The 21,231-nt window shown below is 36.2% G+C and overlaps 1 protein-coding gene across 2 annotated transcripts in view; it reads left to right on the forward strand.

The window, feature by feature from the left end:
* Positions 1 to 21,231, forward strand: part of SPIDR (scaffold protein involved in DNA repair) — a 624,221-nt gene that overhangs the window by 251,182 nt on the left and 351,808 nt on the right. For both annotated transcript variants that reach the window (XM_037803415.1, XM_037803414.1), the window contains exon 7: positions 3,973 to 4,067. In XM_037803415.1, coding sequence (XP_037659343.1) covers positions 3,973 to 4,067 — 95 coding nt within the window. The remainder of the gene's footprint in view (positions 1 to 3,972; positions 4,068 to 21,231) is intronic.

Consider the following 21,231-nt stretch of genomic DNA (forward strand, 5'->3'; position numbering starts at 1 on the left):
ACTGAAGAGACAGCAGTGAACAAAGTAACTAAACTAAAGCTCCCACCTATGTGGAGGGGAAGGCTGGCAGGAAACAATAAGTAAATGGAAATAATCTCAGGAGGCCAAATTTATGGAGCAAAAGCAGAAAAGATGGCTAGGGCATGGCCCAGAGGTGGGGGAGGGCATTTCAGTTTCAGAATGGCGATCAGCAAAGGCCATCAGAAGGTGACATGGAGTACCTGGAGGAATTGAGCTGCCATTTCCTAAGATGAGACTGGTTGGTGCAGGGATCAGGTGATTTTGTTTCTGGGTTTGTTTTCTTTAGTGGGAAAATTATGAGGCTTTTGTACTTGTTGACATGCCTATTCTATAAGTGGAATTTTGAGTAAAAATACGCGTCTGGACTTCCCTTGAAAGGCCTGGTGCTGGAGTTGTCAATCTGCAGGTTTCAGTGTGCCAAGGGTCTTCAAAACACAAACTGGATGTGTCCCTAGGGGTTGGGTGCAGATAAGAGAGGAGAGCCTGATCCCTGGGCACAGGTTGTGCAGAGGTTGGGGTGAAGAATATGAAGCCGCTGTGCAGGGTTTGGTGGGGGGTTGGAGAAAAGCTAGGGGAGTGCGGTATCTGAAAAGCCAAGTGAAGAAGCAAGCTTTTCAGGAGTGAGGGCCATCAACTGTGCCATAGCTACCAGGACAAATAAAACAAGGACAGGGAGGCAACTGCAGGATTTTACACTCTGGAGGTCAGGGTGATGTGCAAAGGGGCATTTTCAGTGGAGTGGTTGGGCAAAGCCAGATTGCTGTGGGTTCAGAGATCAAATGGAAGGAAAGAAATTGAAGATAGGAAGTATACAAAAGTTTAGGGATTTTATTTTCAGGGGAGCAGAGATATGGAATGTTAGTTGGCAGGGAATGTGGGATTCAAGGTTTGTTTTTGTTTTTTGTGTGTTTTTTGTTTTGTTTGTTTTTTTAACTGGGAGAAATTGCAGCATGTTTGAATGTTGATGGGAAGGGCCCAGTAGAGCGGGGGAGAGAGTGGTAATGGATGGAGTTCTGCCTTTGACTTGGTGGGAGGACGGGGGCTGAGCTTGAGTTAGGAGAATGAACAGTCTATCCATGTAGCAGATGGGAAGGCAGATTATGTGTAGATGCAGGGGGTAGGTGGATATGCTAGTGTGAGCTTGTGGGCATTCTTTTCTGATCATTGCTGTTTTTACAGTGAAACTGGAAGTACATTCATCAGCTGAGAGTGAGGGTGAGAAAGGCTTTGGAAGTTTGTAGAAAGAGTATAAGAAACATCCACATTGCAAATGAGTGGGAGGACTGGACAAATACAGTAGGACTGGCTGGCAGTGTAAGATACTTAAGATTAGTGGTCATGAATTTAGTGTGAAGCTGTCCACTCATTAGGGTTGTGCTTTTTTCTGGCCACATTCAACCATGGGGCTGCAAATGTGGAGCAGTCAGGGGGTTGGGTTTTGTCAAGTGCGTGAGTACACTGAATGGAGTTGATAGAAATGGCAAACGAGTGATTATATAATAATGGATCATAAAATCCAAAATGGATAAGATGGGAAATGAGAACACAAAGGAGTATATAGTGAGATGTGGTAAAATCAGCAGATGATAGTTTTGAGAGAGCTGGTCAAGCAATTTTGGAGTCAGGCTACTACAGGTGATAAGTTGGAAAGATAGGAGATGATGACTGGAGAGTGGGATGCTCAAAGTTGAGTTAATGGAGGGAGTAGTCTGTAATTCAAAGATTTAGAGAATGACAGTGAAAGACACACTCTTGGAGGAGAGGAGTTCAAAGAATTTGGAGGTGATGGTATTGTGGGCATTGAGATCAACAAGAATGGTGACAAAGTATAGGATAGAGAGGTTGGCTGTGACCAGTAATCTTTTTAGATAGTTTATCAATTTGTTTCTTTATATAAAAGTAATTAGGGTATCTTAAGTTGCTCAGTGAATTCATCAATTTTTTGTTCCATTGGTGTTTTGGTCGATAACTTGGACTGACCATATTGAGGAGAGTTAATTTGGCTGTATACAGCAGGGCTTTCCTGAACAATTTTTTTTTTTAATGTAGGATAGGTTTTTCCTAGAAATAGAACTGTTGATTAAAGGACATGGTGTCTCCATTCCTAATTTCAAGTGTGTCTGACCAGAATTCCCTGGAGGAACATGGGCAGATTCTGAATAGAGGGAAGGCAGGTGACCCATGAGGCATCCAGTGCTGTTTCTAATGCCCAAGATTGAGCTGAGCACATGAATTACATCTGAGGGCTCCAGATACTCTCACATGTGTAGAACTCTTCTGCCGTGGTAGAGATGGCTTTCATTTTTCCTCTTGCTTATAATCAGCTTATAATTCCTACAGTTTACCTGCCAGGATTCTGGGGCTTGACCTTAACCAGATGCTGCTATCAGATAGTACTTTGTCATCCTTTTTCCTCTGGAAAGTTATAGCATTGAAAACCAGCATTTGACAAAGATTCATCTACATAGCTGTTCAAGGAATAATGTGTTTTGACCTTTTTTGTGTGTTTTATTATATGATGAATACCATTTCAGATAGTCCTCTTCAAGTGGCAACAGGTGTATCATCAAGGCCAAAAGTGTGGATTCTGGAGCCAGCTTGCCTGTGTATGTCCAGCTATGTACTAAGGAGATGGCTCACCTTGGGCAGTATTTAACATCTTGGTGTCTCAGTTTATCATCTGTAAATGGGGAAGATAATAGAAACTATTTCATAGTATTATTTGGAGGGGGATAAATGATTATTTCATGCTTAAAACGATACCTCATTATTTTATAATAATATAATCAGCAAAAAGAGAATAATATGAAGAATGACTTACATATCCATTGAGTAGAGATATACATATATATTAAAGAGAAGTTCTTTGGTATATTTCTGATTATAAGGATAATAGAGTACAAGTACAAGTCATAGCAAAAGCAATAACACCAAAAACAACATTTATTGAAGGTTTACTAAGTGCAAGGCACTTTGCTAAGCCCTTTCTGTTTTCAATTCCTAGTTCCACATTTGTCTAGTTACTGGAGAAGTTACTTAACCCCTCTCAAAAGCTCTGATTTTATTATCTGTGAGATTGGGTGTTGATACCTGTTTTTTCTACCTCAGAGGGATATTGGGAGAAACAGGATATGAAGTCAAAATGATTGATGAACTGACACATAATTTTATGAGAAAATACAATGATAAGTTATATTGTATATAGCCATAATGGTTATGACAACTGATCTTCATTTCGCTTGAGATCATAGATGTATTAGAAGCTGCTGATTTCTCTGAACATAGATAGTTTGCTGATGCACAAAATATATATATTATGTAGTCATTGAGAAGTAGTACTTTTGTGAAGTGCCTGTTTGCTTATTCTTAGGAATCGTCTTTCTGCCATACAGGGAAGTATTCTTTTTCTTATAGAGCTGGTATCTTTGGTGTGTGTGTGTGTGCTACTCATTTATCTCTGTGGCCCACATAATGGGCCCATACTCAAATGCTCTTATTTGAATATCTTACCTCTCACATTCTGGTGAGTTTTATTTCTTGACTGCAGCTCTGAATTAGTTTCCCGTTTATTTGTTTGCCCCTTCTCTGCCAAGCAGATTGTGAGGTCTTCCACGGCGTGGAGTATAGCCACCTTTGTGTCTCTAGCACCTGGCAAAGTGCTAGGTGCCAGCATTTATCAGGGAGCAGGTAATAGTAATGTTTGATGGATAAGTGAATTAAGAAAGGGTGGAAAGTTAAACTGATCTGAGAGTAGCTTCCAAGAAACCTTAAAAGAGGAGACTACTGACCTAGGAGGATTAGGCTTCTAGGAAGAGGATGTAGTGTCAAGTAAGTCATAATTCTAGATGTTTTAAGTATTTGTCTCTGGTTTGGGGTATAAAATATAAATTTTCCAGCTATTCCAAGGCTTGTCTTTTAACTAAACTTAATATATTTTATTCAATAAAACAGAGGTGGACTAGCAGAAAGACTAAACGGTCTACAGAATCGAGAGAGATCTGCCATTTCATTTTGGAGACATCGATGTGTTTCGTACCAAAAGTCAGGTAAGGCTTGCACAAAGTGTTTAAGACTGTGAGTAAAGAATATGCGAGATAAAAGTATTTTCACATTAAAGTATATGAAGTCGATCATTAAATTTTCAAAATTTTTTTCTCCAGGTGTCATAGGTCTCAGAAATTGTTCCAAAACATGACTCCATTCTTATAAGATCTAATGTTCCCTACCCATAGATCTTCTCATAGTTCATAGAAGACTTATTGTTGAAGATCTGACCTAAGAGCGCTCTATATTAGACTTTTCTTATTAAATCTAAGCAGTGACTTTCAGACTTTTGAGACAGAAACCCATAGTAAGAAATAAATTTATTACCAAGTACAAAACATGCATACACACATACTTACACAGATACACACACACAGACAACTGAAACAAGTTTTACAGACAACACTAACCTTAGTATTTATATTTTGCATTCTGATGTGTTCTCTTTTACTCTTAAAATAATCCTGTTCTCACAACCCACCAAATTGATTTCAAGACTCTTCTGATTGTGGCCTTTCTCTCTAAGCCAACTTGGTAGGTAAACTCACTGCACGCCCCTCTCCCCACAACATGAGACATGACTCCCAGGGGTGTAAATCTCCCTGGCATTGTGGGACATGACTCCAGGGTTGAGCCTGGACCTGGCATCGTAGGATTGAGAAAGCCTTCTGGACCAAAAGGGGAAAGAGAAATGAAAGACAACAAAGTTTCAGTGACTGAGAGATTTCAGATGGAGTTGAGAGGTCATTCTGGAGATAATGCTTCTGCATTATATAGATTTCCCTTTTTAGTTTTTAGTTTATTAGAATACCTAGAGGGAAATATCTGAAACTGTTGAACTGCAATCTAGTATCCTTGATTTTTGAAGATGATCATGTAACTATATAGCTTATATGGTGTGACCATGTGGTTGTGAAAACCTTATGGCTCACCCTCCCTTTACTGAGTGGATGGACAAATGCGTAGAGAAATGGAGACAAAAAGCAAATGAGTAATAGAGGGGAGAAGGGGTATGGAATGTTTTGAGTGTTCTTTTTTACTGTTATTTTTATTCTTATTTTTACTTTTTGGAGTAATAATGATGTTAAAAAATTGATTGTGGTGATGAATGCACAACTATATGATGCTAATGTGAACAATTGTTTTACCCTTTGGATGATTGTATGGTAGGTGAATATATTTCACTAAAATTGCATTAAAAAAAAAGATGATAAAAAAAAAGAAAGACTCTTCTAATGAGTTGCACCATGCAGTTTGAAAGTTGCTTCTACAAGCTAGTGACTGAAAACTCTTGTATGGTAATCTTACCAAATTGTTTGATAGTAAAGATACTCCATACTTGTAGAGATGCCTGTTCTCCTTCAAAACTTTGCTTTTTTTCATGGTTTCTTCCTGCATGGTCTTTCCATTATTTGTATGTATTTTCCCAAATTATTGTCCAAGGACCTATGTGGAAAAATCAACTGGAGAGGGTAAAGGGTAGATGAGCATGTTCTATTTTAAATCTAGTATTAATAGTCCCTCCAGGTGCATCCTTGGAATATGCATTGTATTTGGCTTTTGAGTGATTTTTCCACATTCTAGAGTTTTAGAAACAATGTTCTTAGAGTTGTCCCCCCCACTGGTAATATGTCTGCTAAGTATAACACATGTTCCCACCTTTTACTCATTCCTTTGGAAATCTTCAATTCTCATCTCATTCATTCCTTTTTAAATCTTTTCCCAGTTATCTTTTTGCAACTGTCTTCTCTCTCTATGAAATTTTTGTGTTATAGTGACTATATTAATGACGTGCATATTTATATCAGGATGACCTGATACATATGGCCCAAGAATACTTTACCATTTATAAAATTCTGTGGTTCACTCCATTTCTATACTCATTACTCCATTTCTTGGCACTTTTTTCATGTCAAGGATTGTGATGTTAAATAGTCATCTTTACAACTCATTTGATCAATCAGAAATCAGGCAGGCATTTGTAAAGGTTTCTTAGTTTATTATTCAGGGTAGTCCTAATAATGAACTGCCTTAAGAACAAAAGATCATTTAATGGTACTCATAATTGAAAGACTCAGGGAGAAGACTTCATAATCACCCTTACATTGGTTTTGACAATGATGGCAGACGTGTGGTAACTCGTAGCTTTCAGACCAGTAAAACAAATGCTTTCATTTCCAACATTTTACTAGAAATTCCTGAAATGAGTTTCATTAATCTGACTGAGAGACGAGTCCATCTTTGAACTAATCATTGACTGACTGTGGTGGAATACAATTGATAACCATTGCACTTGTAGCCATCTGTTTAATTAGTGATAGTTTCAGACTTATTTAATAAAAATCAGCAAGAATCGTTTGTGAGTTTACAATATGTTGTCTCCTGTTTTAATCTTTTAGTGATATTTCGTGTTGTCTTCCTTATAAATATCTGACTGTGTATATACTTAAAACCTCTCAAATATGGATGACCTTGAATTATAGTGATGACCCATAATCTACCCTCCTCCACTTATATATAGTTTCTGTTTAATCTTTGTGTCATAATCATTTTGAATTAAGTTTGGGGCTATATGTATGTAAACTTCTTTTTGTTTTGCTTGAACTAGAAAATAAGGCCTTACCACTTAAATTCTCAAATCTGATCCTCCCTCCTCTGCTTTTGTCTCTCTCTTTTACTTAATTACACAAGAGAATTATAAGCTTGGATTTCTTTGTAATTGGATATAAATATTGGAGTTATTAGGTTTTAGCAAGATCACTTTGAATTCTTAGTCAGAGATGAGCTTTTTAGTTAGGGGTTGGGATGGAGTGATAAGCTACAGAATAGAAAAATAGAAAAGAGTAGTTGGGAAGGATGAGCAACAACAAGAGGCAGAGAGCAAATGGAATGTCCCAGATGCACAAGCTTCCCCTTGAGGGTGGGCTCTATGGACTTATAAGGCAAGGACATTGGAGGTACCGCTCACTTACTGCATTGGTGTTCATGCTGCACTCTTTTTTTTCTTTTCTCTTACAAAGAGATAGAATGTCAAATCTTTGGGAATTGTTAGAGATCTTCTATTCTAACCTCATCATTTGGTAGGTCAGGAAAATGTGACCTAGGGGAGGAAGTAACTTGCTCTAATTATTCAGCCAGTGCGAGGGACAGGGCTGGATCCCTGATCTCCTGAAGCCTGCTGCCACACTCTTTCAGTGAAACCACACTCCTAGACTCATGAAAATGATTTTTTTACTTCTCTACTAATTTCCTCTTCATATTACTATTAATAGTAATACAATTTGGTTCAATAAGGAAGGTATCCTGAATTGTTTTTAACTTTGTAGTCTCAAAATTTTGTGGAGCAAAACTTGGACAAACTTTAAATTGGACCATAAATTCCTACCAAGTAGTTGGGGACAAGGAAAATTCTCGTTTGTCTGCTTTCCTCCTTCAACATTATCCTCACCATTGCTGGAGGAGTACTATCTGCCAGGCATGATACAGAGGGTTCATCTCATGTTAAATCATTTAATATTTAAAGTAACCCTCTAATATGGAGTTGTTTTTCTTATTTTGCAGATGGGAAATTGTGGAATGAGATTATAGTGGTGAATGGGTAAGCCCAGATTTGAGCTGGCTGTCTCTTAAATCCATGTTCTTATTCACTAATCTATATGGGGCTTCTTTAGGTTATCTGTTTTAGATATAGAAAATTAGGGTTGAGAAGGCAAGGGATAAGGAATCAGAAAAATCAATAATATTAATACAAATGTGGTATTTCTTCTGGAAAAAAGTAGTCCTTCAAATTGTATAGGTCTTGAGGAAAACACTCCTGAGAAAGCACTAATTTGAGGAGCACCTAACATGGGTTCTAATGTTGCAAAGACTGAATAACGTCTGTGTAGGATGCCCTAAACTTTATGATTTTGATAAGGAGCTGGCAGAGTGTCTTCTTACTTATTGATATTGATCTACACTAGGAATCATTAACATTGTCATCCTGGATTTTTATTACAGTGAATTGGCCAAATTGGTAAGAACAGAGTCAAGAGAATATCTTATGGAGGTCTAAATAGAAAAATACCAAGGGATACTGGTGTGACTATCTGCCTGAGAGTGTAATGAATAAAGTTTATCTTTTCTCTGACTTCATTTGCACAATATAGCTTATTTGGAATGGTCCTTATATTTTCCTTCTTAAATTTGGGGGTGGAGGATATTCAATTATTCCTTTAATAAAAGAGAAAATCAAAATAACACATGCAAAAACTAACAAACAAAACAACAAAATTTCATACATTGTCATCAACATGGTGACATAAAACATCCCTTGAAAAAGCTGCCCCAGAGATTTAGCGAATAAAAAGACAAACTCCACTTACTTAGAACTCTGGAGGATGATAGAAACTGGAGGAGGACTCCACAAATGCTAAATCAAGGAAACAGAAAAATCTCCGGTAGGAGAATTCCATCTGGGATGCTGTCTTTTCCTGTACCTCTCGCCCTCACTTGGTCCTGCCAGCAGGGAAAAGAAAAAGAGACGATCATAAAAAAAAAAAAGCTGCTGAGAATTGCTGTGCTCCCATTCAATCCAGTTTTAGTTAGGTGGGGCTTTTCTGGAGTGACCCATCCTTTTGGATTGACCTCCATCTGACTCCCCAGGCAGGGAAAGAAACTGGAGACAGAAAAGCCTCAAAGAAAAACAATCAAAAAGGGGCTAAACTGAACTGCTGTTAGATAGGATGGGTTCCAGAGTTATTTGTTTAAATAACCTCCCTAACTGAGTGCCTGGAGTCAGGGAGGTTATTTAAACAAATCATAAGAGCTGGGGAGAAAAGTATGTGCCCGTGGGCGCGCACACACACACACACACACACACACATACATACACACACACACAAACAAACCCAGAACAGATCAGTATTCCCAGAGAAGGAGGGTCAGAGGAAGGGAAGCTTTTTCCTGGATTTACAATTGCGTAAAAAGTGCAATTTTAAAAGTTGCACCACATATCCAAGACAAGAATCAGATGAAGAAGAGCTGAAAAAATCTGAAAAGGTAAATAAAAGTCTAGAAAAACTTGGACCAAGTGTCAAAAAAGTGTGTTAACAGACAACGCACAATGTTGACATTGTTCTTTATTGTCAACAATAAAACCCTAGACATGAGGAAGAAACAGACCTTCAGAGTTAACTCATCAAGATAATAGAATGCCTAGACATGAGCAAAAATTACAAGCCATACCAAGAAATAGGAAGATATAGCTCAAACAAGGGAACAAACTAAAACTTCAGAGGAGACCGTTTAAGTGGAAACACCTAATGAAAGATGTTCAAACATATCTCCTAAATCAGTGATGAAGGAAAATATGTATAAAGAGAGAAAGGATATTGGAGGACAATGTATGAGCATAAAGAAGAATTTGAAAGTCTAAAAAGAAAACAACAAATAATGGGGATGAAGCCTCAATAGTAGAGATTAAAAATACACTAGAAAAAAAAGCGCCCAGTGTTCTTTTTTACTTTAATTGTTCTTTTTCACTTTAATTTTTATTCTTATTATTTTTGTGTATGTGGTAATGAAAATGTTCAAAAATTAATTTTGGTGATGAACGCACAACTATGTAATGGTACTGTGAACAACTGAATGTACGCTTTGTGTGACCACATGGTATGTGAATATATCTCAATAAAAATGAATTGAAAAAAAAAATACACTAGAGGCATACAACAGCAGATTTGAACAAGTATAGAAGAAAGAATCAGGGAACTAGAAGAAAGGACAATTGAAATCATACAGTCAGAGGAACATAGAGACAAGAACAGAAAAAAATGAGCAGCATCTCAGGGATTTGAGTGACGATATGAAGTGCATAGAGGTGTCATGGGTGTCCCAGGAGGAGAGAAGGGAAAAGGTTCAAAAAAATATTTGAGTAAATAATGCCCAAAAACTTCCCAGTGCTTATAAAAGACACAAATATACATGTCTAAGAAGCTCATTGCACCCCAGAGTAAATCCCAGTAGATCTGCTACAAGACACGTACTAATCAGAATGTTAAGTGCCAAATATAAAGCGAAAATTCTGAAAGCAGAAAGAGAAAAGTGATTCATTATATACAAGGAATACTCGGTAAGATGAAGTGCTGATTTCACATCAGAAACTGTGGAGGCAAGACATATTTAAGATACTGAAAGAGAAAAACTGCCAGCCCCAAATTCTTTATCTGGCAAAACTGTCCTTCAAAAATGAGGGAGAGTTTAAAATATTTACAGATAAACAGAAACTAAGTTTCTCAGCTGGGAAGGCACATGGCTAGCGTCTGCTGGTCCTTTGCTCCCAGGCTGCATTTCAAAATGGCTTTCTCCAAAATGTCTCTGGGTTTCTGTCACTCTTAGCTTCTCTCTCTCAGCTCCTGTGCATCCTTGCTTATTTTCCCAGGGGATTTCTCTCTTAAGTGTTTGGGGATTCTCTCTTAGCTTCTTCAAGGCAAACTCTGGGCTTCATCTCTTAGCTTAGCATCTCCAAATGTGTTTCTGTCTGCATTTCCAAGCATTTGGGTCTGTGTGGGCTCTCAGCTCTCTTAAGGAGTCCAGTGATCTAATTAAGACCCACCTTGAATGGACAGGGTCACACCTCCATGGTAAAATCTAATCAAGAGATCTCACCCACAGTTGGGTCACATCTCCATGGAAAAAGCCTAATCAAAAAATCCCATCATAATAAAAAGTCTGCACCCACCAGAGTGGGTCAAAAGAACATAGTTTTTCCTGGGGTACACAACAGTGTCAAACTGACGCATTATTTAATTCATATAAGAATCAGATTACAATTGAACAAGAAAAAGGCATATTTCCTGATAATGGGTATGCAAAATATAAAATGAAAAAGTGGGACAAAAACAACATAAGAGGGGACACAGGGATATGGGAGCAGAGAATGTGTATGCTACTGAAGCTAATTTGGTATTTTAAATTAGTAGCTTATAGATGTAGGTTGTATACTATAAACTGCACAAAGTTTTAAAAAATAATACAGAAACAGAAATAATAAAGAGATCAGTCATATACTTCACAAAAGAACAACTATACAGAAAAGGAGTTTACAATAAAGGAAAAGAGGAAAAAAAAAATATGACGCATAAAAACCAAAGGACCAAATGGCTGAAGTAAGTACTGCCTTTGCAATAACAACACTGAATGTTAATGGATTAAACTCTGCAATCCAAAGACACAGGTAAGCAGAAAGGATAAAAATGCATTATCCGACTACATGTTGTTTACAAGAGACTCACTCACCCTAGTCCCAAAGACACATATTGGGTGAAAGTAAAAGGATGGAAAAAGATATTTCATGCAAATAGTAATCAAAAAAGAGCTGGGGTAGCTATACTAATATTGGACAAAACAGACTTTAAGTTAATAGCCCTTATAACAGTAAAAAGACACTATATATCAATTAAAGGGGCAATTCACCAAGAAGAAATAATCAAAAATATTTGTGCCTCTTAACTGCGGTGCTCCAATATACATGAGACAAAAACTGTCAAAACCGAAGGTAGAAATAGACACCTCTACAATAATAGTTGGAGACTTCAGTACACCCCTCTCATCAATAGACAGAAGATCAATGAGGAAACAGAACTTGAATAACATGATAAATGAACTAGACATAACAGACTTATACAGAACGTTGCATCACAAAACAGTACTAGATATATTCTTCTCAAGGGCCCATGGATCGTTCTCTAAGATAGACACATGTTGGGTCACAAAACAAGTCTCAATAAATGTAAAGAGACTGAAATCATACAAAGCATCTTCTCTGATGATAATGGAATTAAGCTGGAAATCAATATCAGGCAAAGAAGGGCAAAATCCAAAAATATATGGAACTTAAATAACATTCTTAAACAATCGATGGATCAAAGAAGAATTTATAAGAGAAATCAGGAAATATCTTGAGATGAATGAAAATACAACATATCAAAACTTATGGGATGCAGTGAAGGCAGTGCTGAGAGGGAAATTTATATCCCTAAACACATACATTGAAAAAGAAGAAAGGGCTAAAATCAAAGACCTAACTGTGCACCTGGAAGAACTAGAAAAGGAACAGCAAATTAACCACAAAGCAAGCAGAAGGAAAGAAATTGCTAGCAGAGTTTACAGCAGAAACAAATGAAATTCAGAATTAAAAAAGCAATAGAATTAACATAAGCAAAGGTTGGTTCTTTGAAAAAATCAATAAAATTGACTAATCTTTAGCTAGACTGAAAGAGAGTGCAAGAGACGATGCACATGAATAAAACCAGAAATGAGAGGAAGACATTACTGACCCCACAGAAACAAAAAGTATCATAAGATATACTGTGAACAACTGTATGACAAAAAATTAGAAAACCTGTCAATCCTGTTCAAACTTTTCAAAAAAGAAAAAAAATTGAACAGGAGGGAAACTACCTAACTCATTCTATGAGGCTAACATCACCCTAATACCAATGCCAGATAAAGATACTCCAAGAATGGAAAAGTATAGACCAATTTCTCTAACACATATAGATGCAAAAATCCTCAAAAAAAAAAAAAAAAATACTTGGAAATGAATCCATTAACACATCAAGAGAATTATACACCATGATCAAATAGGTTTTATCCTAGGTGTGTGAGGTGGTTCATCATAGGAAAATCAATTAACTTAATACATAATATCAACAAAATGAAGGTAAAAAACTACATGATCGTCTCAATTGATGCAAAAATTCTCCATCTTTTCTTGATAAAAGCATTTAGAAAAAAATAGGAATAGAAGGGAACTTCCTCAACATGATAAAGGGCATATATGAAAAACCCACAGCTGACATAGCTTTCCCTCTAAGACAAAGCTTTCCCTCTAAGATCTGGAACAAGACAAAGAGAACAGGAAAAGGATGCCCCCTGTCACCACTGTTACTCAACATTTTACTGGAATTTCCTGCCAGAGCATTTAAGCAAGAAAAAGAAATAAAAGACATCCACACTGGAAAGGAAGAAGTAAAACTTTCACTGTTTGCTGATGACATGATCCTATATATAGAAAATCCTGAAAAATTACAACAAAGCTACTTGAGCTAATAGATGAATTGAAGAAGGTGGTCGGATACAAGGTCAACACACAAAAATCAGTAGTGTTTCTATACACTAGTAATGAGCAAGCTGAGGAGGGAATCAAGAAAGAATTCAGTTTACAATATCAAGTAAAAGAATAAAATATCTAGGAATAATTTTAACCAAGGATGTAAAGAATTTGTGTACAGAAAGCTACTAAACATGCCTACAAGATATCAAAGAAGACCTAAATAAATGGAAGGACATTCTGTGTTCATGGATTGGAAGACTAAATATCATTAAGATGTCAATCCTACCCAAAATGATTTACAGATTCAATGGAATCCCAATCAAAATTCCAGTAGTCTCCCTTGCAGAAATGGAGAAGCCAATCATCAAATTTATTTCGAAGGCTAAGGGGTCCTGAATAGCTAACAACATTCTGAAAAAGAATGAAGTTGGAGGACTCACAGTTCCTGAATTTAAAGTATATTACCAAGCTACAGTGGTCAAAACAGCATTGTACTGGCATAAGGATAGACATATTGATCAATAGAATTGAATTGAGAGATCAGAAATAGATCCTGATATCTATGGCCAATTGATATTTGATGGGGCTGCCAAGACCACTCAATTGAGAAAGAATAGTCTCTTCACTAAATGGTGCTGGAAGAACTGGATAGAAGAATGAAAGAGAACACCTATCTCACATCATATTCAAGAAAATATGAATTAATTCATATTGGATCAAAATGGATCAAAGACCTGCATTTTAGAGCCAGGGCTGTAAAATCCTACCAGAAAATGTCGGGAAGCATTTTTAGGATCTTGTGTTAGGCAATGATTTCTTAGACTTTACACCCAAAGCACAAGCATCAAAAGAAAATAAAGATAAATGGGATCTCAAAATTAAAAACTTCTGAGCATCAAAGGATTTTGTCATGAAAGTGAAAAGATAATCTGCTCTATGGGAGAAAATATTTGGAAACCACATGTGCGATAAGGGTTTAATATCCAGAACATATAAATACATCTACAATTCCACAATAAAAAGACAACCCTGTTAAAAAATGGGCAGAAGACTTGAATAGACATTTCTCCAGAGGAAATAGCAATGGTTCAATATCAGTAGTTATTAGGGAAATGGAAATCAAAGCCACAGTGAGATAACATTTCATACCCAGCAGAATGGCCATTATTTAAACAGAAAAGTACAGTTTTTGGAGAGGATATGGAGAAATAGCAATACTCATCCATAGCTGGTAGGACTGTAAAATGGTGCCACTGCTGTGGAAGACTGTTTGGCAGTTCCTTGTGAAGCTAAATGTAGAATTACCTTATGACCCGGCAATCCTGCTACTAGGTAAACACTCAGAAGAATTGAAAGCAGAATTCAAACAGATATTTGCACACCAATGTTCATAGTGGCGTTATTCACTATTGCCACAATGTGGAAGCAATCAAGTATCCATCAACTGATGAATGGATAAACAAATGTGGTATATACATGCGATGGAATATTATTCATCTGAAAATAGGAATAAAGTCCTGATGCATGCAACCACATGGATGAATTTTGAGGACATTATGCTGATTGAAATAAGCCAGGCACAAAAGGACAATTACTGTATGATCTCACTGATACAAACTTGTTAGTCATAAACAAACTCTTAGCATTAGACTTTAGGATATAGGTTATCAGGAGATAGATTGGGGGTAGAGAATGGGGAGCTGATGTGTAATTTGTTCAAAATTTCTATTTTCTTGAATCATAACTGTTTTGAAAATGATGAGGTAGCATATTATTATGAGTGTAATTAACAGTGAAGAATTATTTAAGTGAATGTGGTTGAATGGGGAAGTTTCGGGTTTTGTATGTTACTAGAATGAAAGTTCGAAACTAAACATGGAACCCTATAACACTGTGAACCTTGTGGATAACAGAATGGAGTTAATAGTACAAGTGCAAGAATGTCATTTCATGAATTATAACAAATGTACAATGTTAGTATAAGGTATTAATAATAGAATGTTATATGGAAAAAATATACCTATATGAACTGTGGGCTATAGTTAATAGGACTGTTTTAGTGTTCTTTCATCAGTTATAACAAAGTGTTTTGGTTTGCTAAAGTTGTTGAAACACAGTATACCAGAAATGGGTTGGTTTTTACAATGGGTATTTATTAACTTAGAACTTACAGTTCTGAGGCTGTGAAAATGTCCAAAATCAGGGCATCAACAGGCAATGCTTTCTCCTCGAAGACCAGATACCGGGATCTTCAGTTCCTCTGTCAGATGGTCAGGCACATTGCAACTTCTGCTGGTCTCTCCCTTCTCTCCTGGGTTTTGTTGCTTCCAGCTTCTGGCTCCAGTGGCTTCCTCTCTTTCTATGTGGTTTCTCTGTTTTTTATCCTCTTATAAAGGACCCCAAATAAGAGTATTAATACCCACTTGGGGCATGCCTCAACTGAAATAACCTAAACAATAGGTCACACCTACCATAGGTTTACACCTACAGAAATGGATTAGCTTTAAGAACATGATCTTTTCTGATGTGCATACACCTTCAAACCATTACACAAAGATACCACACTAATAAAAAGTGTCAACAATAGGGGGGTATATGGGAACACTGTAGTTTTTACATAACTTTTCTGAAAACCTACAACTTCTCTAAATTACAATTTAAAAAAATCATTATGTTAAGTGGAAGAAACCAGATACAAAGTACTACATATCGTATGATTCCCTTTATATAAAACGTAAATATAAATAAATCTGTAGAGACAGAAATAGCTTAGTGATTTATGCTGGGATGACAAAGAATAGAGGGACTGAGCCGTGCCTGCTGAGAGGTATTGGCATTTTCTTTTTTGAGTAATGGAAATGTTCTGAAATGTACAACTCTGAATATTCTAAAAGCCAAGGTTTATACACTTTGGATAGAGTGTATGGTATATGAATATATCTCAATAAAACTGCTTTTAAAAAATCATACATTAGTTTGGTATATGAGGGTGACTATCTCTGATAGATTTTTCTTTTAGAAATGTAAATATCAGTCTTGGCTTTCTTTTAATCTAAGGGTTTATTGAGAAATATGAGAATTAGGTATATTTTATGGATAACACCTTTTTTTCCTAGATCTAACATAGGTAGATAGAAAACATATTTCTCCTTATTTATCTTCTTCAGATATGAATAATTGTGGTTTAAAAATTAATTTGTATATTTTAATTATTTAACTTGGGACCTTTCTTCCCATGTTTCTTCCATTTTGGGTGTATTATTTAATGACCCCTTGGTTGAGAGAAGTACAGAGCCTGCATATTATTTTGAAATATTTGAGTGAATGCCTGTGGTATGGATGTGTCACAGTTAGTTCAATTATTGACCTGTTGAAGGACATTTGCATTGTTTTCAGGTTGGGCTATTACAAATAAAGCTGCTATAACATTTTTTTACTGGTCTCTGTGTGAACATAGGTTCTCATTTCCTGGGATAAATGATCAAGTGTGCAATTGTTGGGTGTTTTAGTATGTGCATGTTTGGTTTCATAAGAAGAAGCATATTCATTTGAAAATTTTGAGTGAATATGTCTAATATATTTTATGACTTTTGGAAAAAAAATTGAAGCCCTGTGGTATGTAGATTTCAAATTTAATTTTCTTACCTCATTGATACCTTACTTTTATAGACTATTTCATAACTTCTACTTGTGGCTTTTAATAATCAGTTTTAATTTTCTTGCATGTGCCTTCAAGTTCATTTCAGCATTAAAGTCATAAGTTCTTTTAATTTGAATAAACTTTAAATGTGAGCCTATTTCCTTGGCTTTTTTTTTGAATCACCAAGGAGAGATTAAGCTTGGCTGTTCAAAGAACAGGCATGGATGGCTGTGAGAAGTGAAGGAAGGCAGAGTGGAATGCTTATGCCTGAAGACTGGGGTTGGGTTTTATTTCCCATGTGATAGTAAGTCCTTGGAAGTTGTCTTCAATGGGGAAACAAGGGCTGATTTGCATTTTAAAACAAGAAATAGAGAATGGATGATTATAGTAGACAGGAGAAAAATATTTCTTAGATAGCAATTCAAAAATTTTTCAATTTTCCAACACTGTGTTGCTGTTTACTGGGATATTGATGGTCAGTATTTATTAAGTGATATTTAAAGCATTAGTCATGTTCATTAACTTATTTAATCCTTACAACAACCTTTCCAGTAAGGTACTATTATCCTCTTTTGTAGATGAGGAAAATATAAGACAAGATGTGGCAAGTCATGGGCCTTGTTGGCCTGACAGGTGAGTGTCAGAGCCAGATTTCTATGTTAGGCTGTCTGACCCTGTGGCCATGTGCTTGGATACACTGTCCTGTCATCATGAAACTATAAAATGGTATATACCTGTCTAATTTTATGTAGATTATTTGTAAGAATAGGTACAGTTGAGGCACTGAGAGCATGAGAAGGAGATGTGACCAAGGGTCAGAGCAGTGACAGTGACTTCTTGTTTGGTTTGTGCTTGGTAACATTGTGACAGATATCTTCACAGTCTGTTTGATATCAAAAGATATAAAACTAATTATGAATTGTTCTTATATGAAAAACAAACAAACAAACAAACAACTGAAGCCCCAACCTGATCAAGATGGTGGAGTGAGATGCTTCCAGGCTCCTTCTCTCCACAGAAGCTTTAAGCAACCAACAAGAACTGGCAGAAACATTTTTCTCAAATCTCCAGAAAACAATTAAAGTGTTGCACTAACAGGGTTAGCACCAAATCAAGAAAAAGGCAACTTAGAAATGGTAGAATCCATCACACCCTTGCTGATCCCCCTCCTTCGCCACACCAGTTTGGCATGGGGCTTGCCCGTGCTTCCAGTGTGGGTTCTTGGTCCCAGTTCTGGAGGAAGCTGAGTAACCTTTGTGCATATTCTGCAGTACACATATGTCTGTGCAAATCTGTCTGATGGCAGCCTCAAGGACTGAACCAGGACTCTCCTCACAGGCTTGCCATCCTAGAACTTGCCCTGCACAGAGATTTGGCTCACAGAGCTCACCTATAAAATGCTATAAGAGAATAGTCAGATAGCAACTGCCTGGTGCAAGGGACTGCTGGCTGTGGGGCATACATGGACCTAGGAGAACTGGGGACATTTATATCCGTGTGAATGGGGAAGTTCCTAGGTCCATATGTGCATACCCAGGACAAAACACAGGTGCAGAAAAGACTGGGGAGAACTCTATTCTTTTGTCTCAAGCTCTTCTCTAAATTCATTACGATGATAAGCTATGACACAGAGGACTCCCACTAGCCTAGCTGTCAGGACAGAAGAAAGGTTGTTTTTCTTCCTTCTTTCCTTTCTTTTTCTTTTTTGAGCTCCTGGCATTTAAGGAATCTCTGTCATAAAACTAGCTAGATAAAAGCTTAAGGAGCAGTGTTTAAATTCCAGGGATAGCATATTAAAATACCAAAATGTACAGGTTGCAACAAAAGACTACAAAATATACAAAGAAAACCAGGGAATAATAATCCATGCAGAGGGGAAGATTAAAGAATTATAAACCATCAACAAGGAGCACCAGACTTGAGACATATAAGATGGAGAATTTTTAAAAATTATCCTCAATATGCTCTGAGAACTAAAGGAAAACATGGGCAAAGAACTAAAGGACATAAGGAAAATGGTTAATGAAAGCAAACTGAATGTCCTTAAAGAGGCAGAAATCATGAAAAGGAACAAAAAGGAACAGTAGCAGAAATAAGCTAGTTATTCAGCATCAAATGGGAGCTGGCAGGAGAAAGAATGAGTGAGCTTGAGGACAAGACAATTCAGTCTCAGAAGAAAGAAAAAAGACTGAAGAAAATTGAACAGTGCCTGAGAGATCTGTGGGAAACCATCAGGTGTACAAATATATGCCTATGGGAGTCCCAGAAGGAGAAGAAAAAAGAGAATGGAGCAGAAAGGATAGTCAGAGAAACAAGGACTGTAAACATCACAAATATAATGAAAAACATGAATATACACAACCAAAAGCTCAATGCACTCCAAACAGAATAAAACCAAGTAAACCCACACAAAGACATTTTATAATCAAACTGTTGAAAGCAAGATACAGTGAATTCTGAAAATTATGAGAATCAACACCATCAGGTACAAGGGAACCTCGATAATATTAAGTGCTGATTTCTCATCAGAAACCATGGAGGTAAGAAGTGGAATGATGTATTTAAAGCACTTAAAATTAAAAAAAGCCAAGAATTCTATAACCAGTAACAGTCTTAAAAAAATGAAAGATTAAGACATTCCTAGATAAACAAAAGCTGAGGAAGTTTATCAGCAATAGACAGATCCTATAAGAGATGCTAAAGGGAGTTCATCAGTTTGAAAGGAAAGCATACTTCATAATGGATTGACTGGAAGAAGAAATAAAGAACTCTGGTAAAGGTAAGAATATGGGTAAGTATAAATGACATACAATTTCATTTTTTGATTTGTAACTCAACTATTAATTCCTACAGGATCTAAACTGAAAATTAATGGTTTCAGACTCATAATGTACAAATATGTAATTTGTGACAAGAGCTACATAACTGTGGGGGGATGAAGCACTATAGGAACATAATTTGTTAATGCTGTTGAAGTTATGTTGGTATGAAACCAAAAAAACATTGTTTTAGATTGAGGATGTTAAAATTAAGCAACATGGTAATCATGAAGGAAATATTGGGAAAATATGCATAGAAGAAAATGAGAAGAGATTATGAAGGGTTCACTGTAAATGAGCAACAAAATAGACAAAGGGAAAGTAATTGAGGGATAAAATGGTTGAAGACTTATAAAACCCAAAGAGTAAAATGGCAGAAAAAAGTCTTCCTTTATCTATACTTACTTTAAATGTAAATTGATTAAACTCTCCTGTCAAAAGACCAAGAATGGCAGAACGGGTAAAAAAAAAACATGACCCATCTATATGCTATTTATGAGAGACTCACCTTAAATTCAAAGACTAGTTGATTGAAAGTGGGAGGATGGAATAAAATAATCCATGCATATAGCAATCAAAACATCAAGGATAACTATATTAATATCAGACAAAATAGACTTTAAGCCAAAATGTTAAGACAAAAATAGACACTATAGAGAAAAGGATCAATTCAAGATATGACAACTATAAACCTATATGCACCTAACAAAAGTGCCCCCAAATATTGAAGGAAATCTGTCTCTTCAATGATGGATTTTTAAAGCAGCAGTAGATGGTTCTATATTAATAGTAGATGATTTCAATATACCACTTTTAATAATTGATAGAACATCTAGACAAAGATCAATAAGGAATAGAAGACTTGAAAAACACTATACTCCAACTATACCTAATAGATATATATGGAATACTTCATCCATTAACAGTGGAATACACATTTTTCTAAAGTGTGCATGTATCATTCCCTAGGATAGACTATATGTTAGTGCAGAAAACAAGCCTCACTAAATTTAAAGATTGAAGTCATACACATTATCTTTTCTGAGCACAATGGAATGAAGCTTGAAATCAAAGACAAAGGTAAAACTTGAAAATTCATAAATAAACAGGAACAAGAAATTAAACAGAAACAAGAAATCACAAGATAAATTAGAAAATATCTTGAGATAAATGAAAATGAGAACACAACATACCAAAACATGCAGGATGCCACAAATGCAGTGTTCAGAGGGAAATATATAGCTGGAAATACTTGCATAAAAAAGAAAAATTATCTCAAATCAATAATCTACCATCACACCTGGAAGAACAAGAAAAAGAAGAACAGACCAATCCAAAGTGAGCAGAAGGAAGGAAATAATAAAGATTAGAGAAGAGAAAAATGAAGTAGAGAATAGAAAAACAGGAAATCAAAGAAACTAAGGTTGGTCTTTGAAAAGATCAGTAAAGTTAACAAATCTTTGGCTAGAGTGACAAAAAAAAAAAGAAGAGAAAGCACGCAAGTAAGAAAAATAAGTCAAAGGGGGACATTGCTACCAAACTTTCAGAAATAAAAAAGATTATAAGAGGATCTTATGAAAAATTATACACAATTTAGATGAAATTGCCCA

This window comes from Choloepus didactylus, chromosome 14, assembly GCF_015220235.1.
Source record: "Choloepus didactylus isolate mChoDid1 chromosome 14, mChoDid1.pri, whole genome shotgun sequence".
Classification (NCBI taxonomy): domain Eukaryota; kingdom Metazoa; phylum Chordata; class Mammalia; order Pilosa; family Megalonychidae; genus Choloepus; species Choloepus didactylus.